A 12,455-nucleotide genomic window follows, 5' to 3' on the forward strand; every position below is an offset into this window, starting at 1 on the left:
TTTAGTTGCTTTATGCAACTATGTGCCTTATGGATATATCTATCTATTCAAATCAGGGTACAGTTGTTTTCATTTGCTTTGGGAACTTTGCAGACAGTTCTTACACTTAGAGATCTTTGGGAGGTGCCATTGATGTGCTATCAATGCCAAAGATCGTTGAAGTGGCTTCAACAACAGGAAGCCTATCACACAGGACAAGATATTGCAGGTATGGCAGTTCCAAAGTTGGTGGATTCGGGGGTTCAGCACTGTCAAGGAGCCTTCACGCTCTTGCCCCGTCCTGTGGTTAGTAGGAGATATTACATCACCACCAGGATCAGACTACGGAAGGAGGTAAGGGTCTGTTGGCTCCTCATTCCCTCACTGGGAGAACCATCACTCCTGGAAAATGCCAACCTTCCACTGCCCACATCTCTGGCATTGCTCTTGCTGATGATCCGCCACGTCCCCTCATCATAGCCTTGTGTGTCTTCACCAATGGATTGAAGATGATGTGGGCTGGCTCTGTGACGTTGACAATCAGATGTCTCCAGTCATCTCTCTTGTCTTATTTTAATATCTCTTGAGTAACTATGTGCCATTTCCCTGACACATATAGAACATCGGTCTCTATCTGGCTTCGAAGTAAGTGGATTATTTGCTCATGTAACTGATATCTGGCTTCAGGTAAGGCTTGATCTAGTGGTGAGATTCTCTCCACCCAGCTGTTCTCTATAATGCCTATATCATTCTAATGCAAACTCCCCCTGTAGTTGCAAGAGGGCTGACACCAGCCTCATCACTACTCCTCCTCAACCAGATTTCCCTCCAGTTGGGCCATCTGGGTTTCTACGGCCATCTGTGGACCAGTGCTACACAGGGGAAGTGGTTTGGCTAGAGGTAGTCAGGCCCCACTCCTTAAGCTAGAGGTGGGACCCATGTTATTGAAACACAAGTCTGCTGCAGCGCAGGAGACAGGTGACATGGTTTCCGAGATGCCAACCACCAAAGTCCACAGCAAGTTTTTGTAGAAATGATTGGCTATAAAGTAGTATTTAGAAAGCTTTTGAGTGTTAAGGGTCTGCCACATAGCAGATACTTTTCTTAAACCCTCTTAGTGCTCCCAAGAGCTCTGTGCAATGGGTAGAGTCACCTCCATTGTACCAACTCAAGACAGTAAGGCTCAGAGATGATGTAACTTGTCCAAGACCAGGTACCTGGGAAATGGTGGACTGGGATTCAGATGTGGGTCTGCCTATAAAGCCTGTGTTGCCTGGTCTGCACTAGATGGTATTTGGATACAATTTGAGAGTGTTAAGATGTAGGGTGTTTCTGTGCCGTCCGTGGGAAGACAGCACAGAGTAACTTTGGGAGAGGAGTTAGGAATCTGGAGTTCGAGTGTGCTGTGGCCACAGGATGATGCCAGGCATTTGGAAAATTGGTCTTCCAAGATCTCCTCCAGCTCCAAAATTATGTGATGGTAAATTCTGTGCAAAAATATACGAATGATGTAATGTGCTTGGCATGTACCTTTACTTGTGGCCCATCATTTGCCCAATCTTCAATGTTTGAATTAGAATTCTCTTTGGGTTAAAGGCAATTAAAGCGGATTTTATTTTTCTCTTCTGTGCTTCCTGCAATAGGGTTAAAGTTTTATTTGTCTTTAAGACAACCTGAGTAAATTACAGTTCAGCTTCTGGTGTTGCCAGAGCTTTTAAAAGTATGCTTAATAAACTGCTTTGACAATATATTTTTGTCCTTGAGGGGTCACTCTCCTGGAGGTAATGCAGGACCAGGTCAATGTATGGAGTAGACAGAAGAAACCCTTCTTCAATCTCCCTGCTCTAAAAATCCATTTAATCTATTACCCTCGGACAGAGGACACATCTGATACGAAGCTGCTAAGAACAGATACTACGCTGGATCTTAGCCAAAAGGCTGAGAAGCGATGCTTTGACAATTTTTTTTGCTTAAAATTCTTTGCAGCTTTCCGTGTTTAGTGGCTTTGCAGAGAGCAGAAACATGCATATTGATTTGTGTAAATCTTATTTGAGCTTCAGATCAGGACCTACAAAGGAAATGTGCTATGAGCTGGTAAAATGCTAATTAACCAAGATTGAGAATCTGAAATATCTTTCCAGTGACTTCAGATGCATAATATACGTGGTCTTGCTAGGTCTGGAATGACTCCCAGATCCAGTAGATACTTTATAGACATAAAATGCTTCGAAGCCTTTGGGGAAAAATGTATATTTATTACCTCTGAGTCTTTCTCGGGTCTGATAGAATAGTGCCCATAACCCAGAATGTCTATAGACCTCATTTCAATGGACACACGTATTCTGGACCATCAATTTATTTTACTATCCATCATTTTAGGTTATTGTTTATTTCTTGCCTTAAAAATTTACCTTACCTCTAAATGGAAAGGACTATGAGGGGTAAACCACATTAAAATGTGAGGTATGTGTTGTGTGATGTGCAGTGTGTTTTGCCATACTCTTTTGCACGGCCATGAATACAGAGCTCCACAGCTCAGAAAAACCAGGATAGCAAACAGTTATCAAGGATTTCCTAACGCAAGCACGTGTCCTAGGCTGTGAGGCTGCCCACATAGAACCGATGGACTCCCTGCCATGGAGGACCTCCTTCCGATCGATCCGACCCCCACCTTTCATGATGACTGTGGTGGTGGTTCCACCATTTTCAGATGAGGAGATTGCTAAAGAACATTCAGGATTCAGTTTCCGGTGACCAGAAAATAGCAAAGCTGAGATCTGCACCTACACCCGCCTGAATCCAAAACCACGTTCTTGAACTGTTGCTCTGTGTTTGATTCCAGCTATTTGAATATTCCTAGCAAAGCTAGGTCCGGGCGTGATCAGTGTTTATGTGCGTTAAAACTGCTCGGGGCTGAAGATGCCAGCTTGTTGGGGCTACAGCCCCTTTTCCTGCCGTTACTGCTCCTGTGCAGGCCACTTAATGCTACACCTACATGCCCTGTTGTGTCCCTGAGTTGGTTCTTGCTCTGTCTTTTGGTCTGAAAAGTGTGCAGGCGGGAAAGCTGAGCTGGTTGGAGTTGCTGGCTGAGGAAGCCAAGCATGTCCCTATATTCCCCTCTTAGGCTCCTCTGGTTGCCTTCCAGTGTCATCTAGAAGTTCGCCTCAAGTTCCTTTAGGGTACTTGGTAGATGAGAAGGAATTTTGCCATTGGCAGCCTAGTGGGTGCCTCTGTTCTAAAGCAAGGTGTGTTCCTACAGCAATCAAAGAGACCAAAGAAGCCCTATTGAATGTGAACAATACCTTAAAGGAGCTGAAAAAGTCAAGCGCACAACTGAACACCAGCCTCAGTGACGTTAAAAGGGACCTGGAACAATCACTCAATGACCCCATGTGCTCTGCACCTCCAGTGGCTACCACTTGCAACAACATCAGAACGTCTCTAAGCCAGCTGGATGACAATACCAACATGGATCAGGTGAGGAGGTGACTCTGCTACGGAGCAGTGTCATTGGAACAACTGTGCAGGACTCAGTGTGGGTACACCTGTCCAGTGGACAGTGGCCTGGGTGTCTGTCAGCCTGTCCTGGTTATCTGATTGCCACATGGGCATGGCTGCAGCAGGAGAGAAAGGATAATGGGAAACCCCTTTTAAGTGTTCTCTGCAATTGATTTGATGGAAGCTACCAGAATGAATTCAGCTTTAAAAGGAAAAAAGAGGGGCACCTGGGTAGTTCAGTCAGTTAGGCATCCGACTCCGACTCAGGTCATGATCTCGCAGCTTGTGGGTTCATGCCCCACATCAGGCTCTGTGCTTGCAGCTCAGAGCCTAGAGCCTGCTTTGGATTCTGTGTCTCCCTCTCTCTCTGCCCCTCTCCTGCTCCCGCTCTGTCTCTCTCTCTCTCTCTCTTTCTCTCTCAAAAATAAATAAGCATTAAAAGAAAGAAAGAAAGAAAGAAAGAAAGAAAGAAAGAAAGAAAGAAAAGAAGCATGTGTTTTTGTAGACTTCTAAAAATTAAAATATATTTTCAAAGGGCGTGCCTCCCACATTAACCATTTATATCTAAATAGAAGTAATTCTCCTATTCCAAAGAGAAAATTAGGGGGAAAAAAAGAATTTGGAGTATCTTGAAAATATAAAGTCCCAAGATACAGAATAAATAATCACATCTACTCATGATTTTTAATTTATCGAGATAGCGGTATATACATGCCACATTTTTTCTAAAATAATATTTTAATATATAAAATCTACTCTTCTCACCTTCCTGTTTCATGGGCCAATACTACGCAGACTCTTCATCTTCAGCCTCTGTGTCTACATATCTACCACCATCACTGTGGTCACCATTGAATAGCTTTTCAGAGACTGGGATTTTCACTTGCATTGAAATTGTTTGAACTCAAGTCTTTTGGGGAGGGAGGTAACTTTTTATTCTGTTGTCTTTTTAAACATGCAGAAAATTTGCAAGGATGGAGGCAAATTTTGCTTCATTTGCTTCCTTATATTTTCTTTGTTTCTCCATTTGTGTATCTACCGTCTACTCATTATCATGTATACATATAAAGTATGATGCATGTTGTGTTTTTCTCAATCATCTGGCGATAAGTTGTGGACAATATGTCCTTTTACCCCTAACTATTTCCGTGCATTTCCTAAACGTACACAACCTTTTGGACAGTTATCAAAATTAGGACATGTAATGCTGACCCAAGACTCCTGACTAGTCCATGGTTTATATTCAAATTTTGTGGATGTTTTTAAAAAACTGACAGCTGTGTTTCTTTCTCCAGTCTAGACACCGGTCCAGAGTCACACCTGGTCTTTACTTGTCATGTCTGTTTAGGCCCTTCAATCTTGGACAGTCCCTAGCTTATCTTCTTCTTTTTTAACATTGACATTTTTGAAGACCACAGGCCATTTGTTTTATGGAAGGACCCATGATTTAAGTTTATCTGGTGTTCCCCCGTAATTAGATTTGAGTTATGCATGTTTCCCGGGGGTATCACAAGAGTGATATCGTGTCCTTCTTGGTACATCGTGTCAGAAGGTCCATGATGTTTGTCTCAGTGTTGGCAAGAGACAGAACACTTTAAACCCAGGTATGATGCTATAATGGAAACTTCATTCCAGACCACTCACCAGTATAACTATTGCCCGTATTATTTACAACTTTGTTCAACAGTATTCAGTACCTGAAATTGTGAGGTCATCCATATTCGCTCTGTGTTAGACTTCCTTCCTGCATTTTGAGCTAACTGCAACAGAAACCCACCAAACATCTAAAACTTGATGCTTGTAGAGGCCACCCTGAGCTAAATGTATTCTCCCCCCCCCCCCAATAAATATTCTATTGTTCAAAAGCAAGTTAAATATAGAGATTTGGGGACTTAAGAGACTTGAGTCTCTTAAGAGACTATAGAGACTTTGGATATAAGATGATTCCTTTTTATGACAAATAATGTTGGGAGTAACCACTTTGCCTTATGTTTTGTTTTACAAATTTCAGCTCCCATCTTTGGATAAGCCAATTGATAAGATTAATGATATTCTTCAAACAAATTTGTCCAGCCTGGTTCAACAGGTACGTATTTTGGGGGAAAAAACATACAGTAGTTTATACTGTAGTTTATTTTACATCACTTTAAAAATTTTTTTTTTCCAATGTTTATTTATTTTTGGGACAGAGAGAGACAGAGCATGAACGGGGGAGGGGCAGAGAGAGAGGAAGACACAGAATCGGAAACAGGCTCCAGGCTCTGAGCCATCAGCCCAGAGCCTGACGCGGGGCTCGAACTCACGGACCGCGAGATCGTGACCTGGCTGAAGTCGGACGCTTAACCGACTGCGCCACCCAGGCGCCCCTATTTTACATCACTTTAAAGAGTAGACAAGTACATAAGAAAATACGTAACCGCAAAAAAGCAGTGAAAATTTGGAAAGGGGTTTGCCAAGAGGGACATAACTGTTATCTTCCAGATAATTTTGCTCCTTTCACTTCGAGAAATTGGGATTAAGCATCTGTTGTGTGCACAGCACCATGCTGGAGGTAGAAAGCAAAACGTGTTCTCGCCTTCCTGGGATTCAGAATTTGCTAGGGGTGGTGCTAAACCCCATACTGACTCTGAGGCAAGGTCCCTCCCACTGTGCCGGGAGTCACTCCCCTTGCTTTTGTCTCCTCCCCCTTCTGCACAGTTGCACATGCTGTGAGCTATGCCCACCATTCTCTCCTTTCTCCCTCTCCCTCTCCGAACTACTTATGCTGCTAAATACTAACTACTTAAAGCATTCAGTATCTCCTTCTTTCTTTTATTATGTTTTTAATGTTTATTTATTTTTGAGAAAGAGAGAGAGTGCGAGTGGGGGAGGGGTAGAGAAAGAGGGAGACACAGAATCCAAAGCAGGCTCCAGGCTCTGAACTGTCCGCACAGAGCCCAACCCGGGGCTCCAATTCCTGAACCATGAGATCGTGACCTGAGTCCAAGTCGGACGGACACTTAACCAACTGAGCCACCCAGGCACCCCTCGGTATCACTTTCTTAATGAGACCTTTCTTGCGCATCTTGACCAAGTCAAACCCTTTTTAATACGTTCCTACGGTACAGCGGATATTCTCTGTTAACATCCTCCTGACTGTGATTATTGCTTTAATGTTTCTGTTGTCCCACTGGAGTGTAAACCCTGAAAATGGCAGGGACCACGTTGGTCTAGGGCATCATCATTTCCCTGGTAGCCTATCAATTATTGCTATTTATTCAACCTATATATTGAGCGCACAATAGATTGTAGATTATGATTCAACAAGAATGCTGGGGCCTGCAGGAAAGGGAGAGAACAGTTTTATTCTTGCCTCTATGTCTTTTAGCAGGGGGTATAAAAAGATCATCAGGTATCTGTTAAATACTCATCTACTGACAAAGTTAAGTGTCCCCTTAAACAAGTCATTAGAAACTCTTGGTCATTTGTCCTGGTGTCCCCTCATTTGTTAAATGAGGGAATTGAACCAGGAGATCTGTAAGGCCCTCTCTGGCCGTAAAACCTCTTACAGTGGGGGGCCTCCACAAGTCCAACTGCAGATAAATGTAGGAGGTCAGGTGGACAGTAATCCAAACAGGCTGCGAACTTAGTCACCGTCGAGGAAACAGAAGTGGTAGATGTTCTTCTTACGGCATTCGTGTTTCTAGACTAAACTGGAAACTTGCTGGCACCATAAATCTTATAAAGTCTGTCACTTACGCTGGACTGCTGTAAGAGAATATCATAGGCTGGTTGGCTTCTAAACAAGAGAAATTTATTTCTCACAGTTCTGGCAGCTAGATGTCCAAGATCAGGGGGCCGGCCTGATCGAGTTCTGGTGAGAGACCCTTCCAGGTTGCAGATGGCTGTTTTCTCATTGCATCTTCATGTGGTGAAGACAGCTGTCTGAGGTCCCTTTTATAAAGGCACTAATCCCATCCACGGGGCTTCATCCTCATGATTGAATCACCTCCCCAAAGCCCCACCCCCTAATACCATTACTTACGTGGGGGGGGGGGGTTAGGATTTCAACATACGGTGCTGACTGTCGGGGGAGGTGGACACAGACATTCAGTCCATGATAAGTTGTAATCGATATCGTATTCCTTAGCAGTTGGCTAAATACACCAGCAGACAGTAAAGAAACACAAATTAAACCTCTTCCAGAGGAAAAGCTGTATATTTAGTTGAGCTGCTTGGAGGGAAGTAATGACCTCTTCCTGTCACAGATTTAGCCCCAAAATGACAGAGCTTGACATTGCTGTTTTTGTTTTCACTGGAGCCTCACTATAATTTATATTCTCTATAAGCTGTGTTTTGGGGCATTATTGTTTTCTGTAAGACGAGATCTCTAGTTTTGCTTCATAATTGCATTGGAAATTACGATTCCAGTTCTGGAAATTCACGTTATATCTGCACATGGTACACTGTACAGATCAGGGGTTTCTTAACCTCAGCACTATTAACACTTGGGGCTGGATAATTCTCTGTTACGGGGCTGTCCTGTGCGTCGTAGGGGACCCTGCTCACACAGTGCCACAGCTGTGATAACCAGAATGTCTCCAGACATTGCCATATGTCCCCTGGAGGACAAAATTTCCCCCCATTGAGAAATGCTGATATAGATAAGTTAAAAGCTTAAAAGTAAAAAACTTTTGGGGCACCTGGCTGGCTCAGTCGGCTGGGCGTCCGACTTTAGCTCAGGTCATGATCTCACATGTGAGTTCGAGCCCCACATCGGTCTCTATGCTGACAGCTCAGAGCCTGGAGCCTGCTTCAGATTCTGTGTCTCCCTCTCTCTCTGCCCCTCCCCTGCCCATGCTCTGTCTCTGTCTTTCTCTCTCAAAAATGAATAAACATTAAAAAAATTTTTTTTAATGTTTTTTAATGTTTTTATTTATTTTTGAGATAGAGAGAGACAGAGCATGAGCAGGGGAGGGGCAGAGAGAGAGAGGGAGACACAGAATCCGAAGCAGGCCCCAGGCTCTGAGCTGTTAGCACAGAGCCCCACACGGGGCTTGAACTCACGGACTGTGAGATCATGACCTGAGCTGAAGTCGGACGCTCAACCGACTGAGCCACCCAGGCACCCCAAAAAAATTTTTTTTAAGTAACAAACTTTTCATGGGAACTTCAGTGGATACAATTTAAAGAAAATCTTCTTTAAAGGGGAACTTTTCTGTAGTCTTTTAATGACCATATAGTGATAATTTCCTCCTTAAGATGACTGTTTCATTTTTAGTTTGCTTCTCTACTCCAAACTAAGCTAGAAAATGGGTACTCGTTAACTGCCCTCCCATTCACTATGTCCATCAATCTACTTTGAATTATTTTCTAGGGCTATAAATCCTTTAATGATATTCCTGAGATGGTGAAAAATCAAACCACAGACATCATATCAGGTGAGTCAGAGTTTGAAGTCCTTTTTTTTTTCTCTCTGTTAAGAAATGGATGATCAGGGCAAAAAAATGTATTGTTAAGAACTGTATTATTTTTCTCTCTTAAAAAAGTCCTCTCACTGATCTTGAAAAGTAAATGAGAATCAGAGCTTTTTAATTGTGCCACTTTCACACCACAATTTTGATCTTAAGAAATAATAACCCTATTGAACGCTGATTAACATGGTCCTGCTGGCCAGAGGCTGCAAGGTTGAGGACCACACTGTAATGATGAGCCCTCATCGTGAACTGTCAGCGCTAAAGACAGCTATTGTTTGGAAAGTCACATTTTGACTGGTTTCACTAGGGAAAAACCGTAGAGTATTATATGCTCTAAAAGAACATAAAATCAATTTTTTTTCCAGAATTACTATGTTTAAGGATTGATTTTGTCTTTTTAGGAAGATGTACATCTGCCTTCTGATGCTGCTATAAATGTGTTTTAGGCTCGTAAGGTTGTTTACGATTTTGGAAAGACAACTGATATTGAGAGAATTCTGCTAGTCTTAAATGATTGAAGTATGTTGTATTCAGGTCATGGTATTTGGTGTGAAGGTACAGAGAAACAGTGCAGTATAAGTAGTTTTGGGGGCAGTGATAGCAATAAATGTGGGTTCTTTGCTTAAAGAAGAAATCTCTGAAGCTATGTAAGATCTTCTTCTTTTAAATCATCTTCTCTGTGCTTCTTTTTATCTGTTGACCAAGTGATTTTAAGATGTTGTGCTAGAAGCACTTGATTTTCCCCCCAATAGTGTTCTTTCAACCCATTAAGACTTTGGGTAAAAAGTATTTTATCCTATTACATATGCTTTAGATGTTTTGTGGGTTCCTTTTTGTTTAATCTAAGATTCTACTTGAAAATACTGATACTAAAGACAAAGTTCACGCTTTCCTGTGCTAGCGTCTGAAGGCTAACACATGCTGTACATCTAATAGCCACCTGCTTACTAATTTCTGTGTTTACTTTTTCTGTTCCCCCTTTCTGGACCTCTTCTGCCAATACATGCAGCCCTCCCTTGTAAGTCTGGCAAAGCGAGGTGTGCAGTATGTGTGAGCGAGGCCCATCACACATGGTGTCATTGCCTAAACACAAGCCAGAGTTTTCCCGGGTCTGGGAGAATATCACTCCATCAGCCTGAATATTAATTGCTTAGATCCATGCCCTTCCAAAACGAATAAAAACCCTTAGCTCCCACATTTTGATCATCCGGTCCCACCCTGCATACCTATTTTGAGTGCCTACTGTGTGCCAGGCTCTGCTGGGCTCTGGGAATGGGAGACGAATAAAGCTTGAGCCCCGCCTACCGCTCAGCAGGGCATGTATACAGATGCCAGTTATCACACTCTGGTAACATGACAGGATACGTGCAAGAGATCCAAGGTGGGAGAGGGTAGCAGAAGGCTTCCTGGAGGAAGCAACATCAAAACTGAGGTCCGAGGGAAGCATTCAGTGAGAGAGGACTCCAGCCGCATACAGAATCACCCAAGCTGGCAAAGCCAGGGAGCCATGTTGTGTGGGAGGGCAGGACAGCCTGAGAAGCAGAAGGAACCCCATTCTGAGTTTCGGGAAGTGTTCAGAGGAGGAATCTGCAGACCACATCCCTACAAACTCCCAGAAATCCCAGAGTTAAGTACGAGACCCACCGAGTCACCTTGTTGAGGATCTTGAGGCCTTTGGGTGCACAATCCATTTGGAGGAGAATTGAGCCACTGTGGATAACGGCCTCCTCCTAGTAGCTCTGTCTCAATGTATCTGTGTGAACAGCACACTTTGAAAAAGATTCCCACCCTTTTATGTAACTCCATCATGGGTCACGCTACCCGGTACCCAAAGTTCACCAGGAGCCCTGGGATCACACTGTGAGAACAGCTAACCTTGCCTTTGCTGCTGCAAAGAGGTTTATCTCCCTTCCAGGACCGGTGGATATTTAACTGATTAGCATGTTCTTAGTACATCCGTGTCGAAAATCACACGTTGAGATGACACCAGCTTCAGACCTGGGTGAGCATTAAATGAAGTGACACCCATGTCCTGAGTATCTTTGATCCCAGGACCTGTCACAAGGGACAAACACTTTTCAAAAATTGGAACTTACCTTCTCTCAGAAAGGTTAGAGTAGATATTAATAGAAACTCTTTGACCACTGGGAATAAATTGCTCTGTGCATATGAGATACACAGATGTACTTTAACAAGTCTCAATTTGTATGAGTCAAATAAAATTTTAAGAAAAATATCCCCTGGGGTCACTTGTTCAAAAAATTGGTCCTGGCGAATTACTGCATTCCTGAATGCTATTTCTTATTAAATTATTTTTTCTTTTTCCAAAATCACTGAACAGAAGTTTTGGAGTTAGACGAACCCAAGGTTAAATTTCATTTCTAGTGCTTTCTGGAAAAAAAAAAAAGACCTGTGGGCAAGTAATTTAACCTCTATGGGCCTCAGGGTCACTGTTGGTAAAATGGGAATAAGAAGATCTATTTCAGTGGAATAAATTAGTTAACATTTATATAAAAGTGAGTGGCCCATGGTAGGCACACCATAAGTTTTAATCATCAGATTCATTTTATTTTTTAGTGAAGTAAGTAACAGAAGAAAACTCTGGCTTGAATTCAGCACCATATCATTAAAGTCAGCGCTCATAGCTTGCTGTTTTGTTGAGTAATTGCTTTCTGATGGTCTTGGCTACATTCGTGCTTGTTGTAGAACCTTTTCATGCTTTAACGACATACATAACATGGGGAAAACTAAAAGTGGTTGAAGCTTTTCATTTTGGCTCCAAAACAAAGTGTCTGTTTCCCCTGGGTTTGAAAATGCATAACCTGGGTATCTTTGTTTTCAGATGTCAAAAGTACCTTGAATTCCATTGGTTCAGATATTGAAAGTATAGGCGAACAGATTCCTATTCAGGATCAGCTATCGAATTTCATGGGTTACATTAATGACACTGAAACTTACATCCACCGCAATTTACCCACGTTGGAAGAGTATGATTTGTACAGGTGAGTGCCCCCTTGAGCTAGGAAACTAGAGCGTGAGCCTTGCTCTAGAACAGGGTAGAAATCTGACGTGATCAGCAGGATCATCTTGTGGGAGAAAATTGTACAAAGAAGCCGTAACCGGATATGTGTTAATCCTAGTTTATGTTTATTTAAAAAGTTGGAGTGCTCACTCTGGCAGCACATATACTAAAATTGGAACTATACAGGGAAGATTAGCATCCCTGCACAAGGATGGCATGCAAAATCATGGAGTATTATGTATGTTTTTTTTAATTGGAGACTGTAAGTTCTTGAGCCAAGTGGTCAATACTTTGCAATTTTTATGTCATTAATGGCTTCTATAATCTTAGTTATAATTATCTAACACATGGAAAAGGATTTTAAAGCCTTAAAGTAATTAAGGAGGGCATTTGGATAATATTCTTCTTTTCATTGGCTTGTAAAATAAACACACAGAGGTTGGTTCTTACAGAAAAACATCCTTGAAATAAGGAACTTGCTGGAGACCTCAGGTAAGCAG

General features: G+C 42.5%; 1 protein-coding gene and 2 non-coding genes across 14 annotated transcripts in view; 2 read left to right on the plus strand and 1 right to left on the minus strand.

Moving 5' to 3' along the window:
• PROM1 (prominin 1) overlaps positions 1 to 12,455 on the plus strand; it is a 135,987-nt gene that overhangs the window by 95,779 nt on the left and 27,753 nt on the right. For all 12 annotated transcript variants that reach the window (XR_005794110.1, XR_005794109.1, XM_040487436.1 and 9 more), the window contains 4 exons: positions 3,239 to 3,456; positions 5,489 to 5,563; positions 8,834 to 8,897; positions 11,776 to 11,935. Coding sequence is in view for 10 of the 12 variants with exons in the window: in XM_040487436.1 (XP_040343370.1) it covers positions 3,239 to 3,456; positions 5,489 to 5,563; positions 8,834 to 8,897; positions 11,776 to 11,935 (517 nt within the window). In the remaining 2 variants the exon portion in view is untranslated. The remainder of the gene's footprint in view (positions 1 to 3,238; positions 3,457 to 5,488; positions 5,564 to 8,833; positions 8,898 to 11,775; positions 11,936 to 12,455) is intronic.
• On the minus strand, positions 1,740 to 1,929 carry LOC121040526 (U2 spliceosomal RNA). The gene has a single exon (XR_005795345.1). It is a non-coding gene; the product is annotated as a U2 spliceosomal RNA (small nuclear RNA).
• On the plus strand, positions 12,098 to 12,201 carry LOC121040182 (U6 spliceosomal RNA). Its single transcript, XR_005795171.1, has one exon. It is a non-coding gene; the product is annotated as a U6 spliceosomal RNA (small nuclear RNA).

This window comes from Herpailurus yagouaroundi, unplaced genomic scaffold, assembly GCF_014898765.1.
Source record: "Herpailurus yagouaroundi ecotype Mexico unplaced genomic scaffold, PumYag 28, whole genome shotgun sequence".
NCBI lineage: Eukaryota > Metazoa > Chordata > Mammalia > Carnivora > Felidae > Herpailurus > Herpailurus yagouaroundi.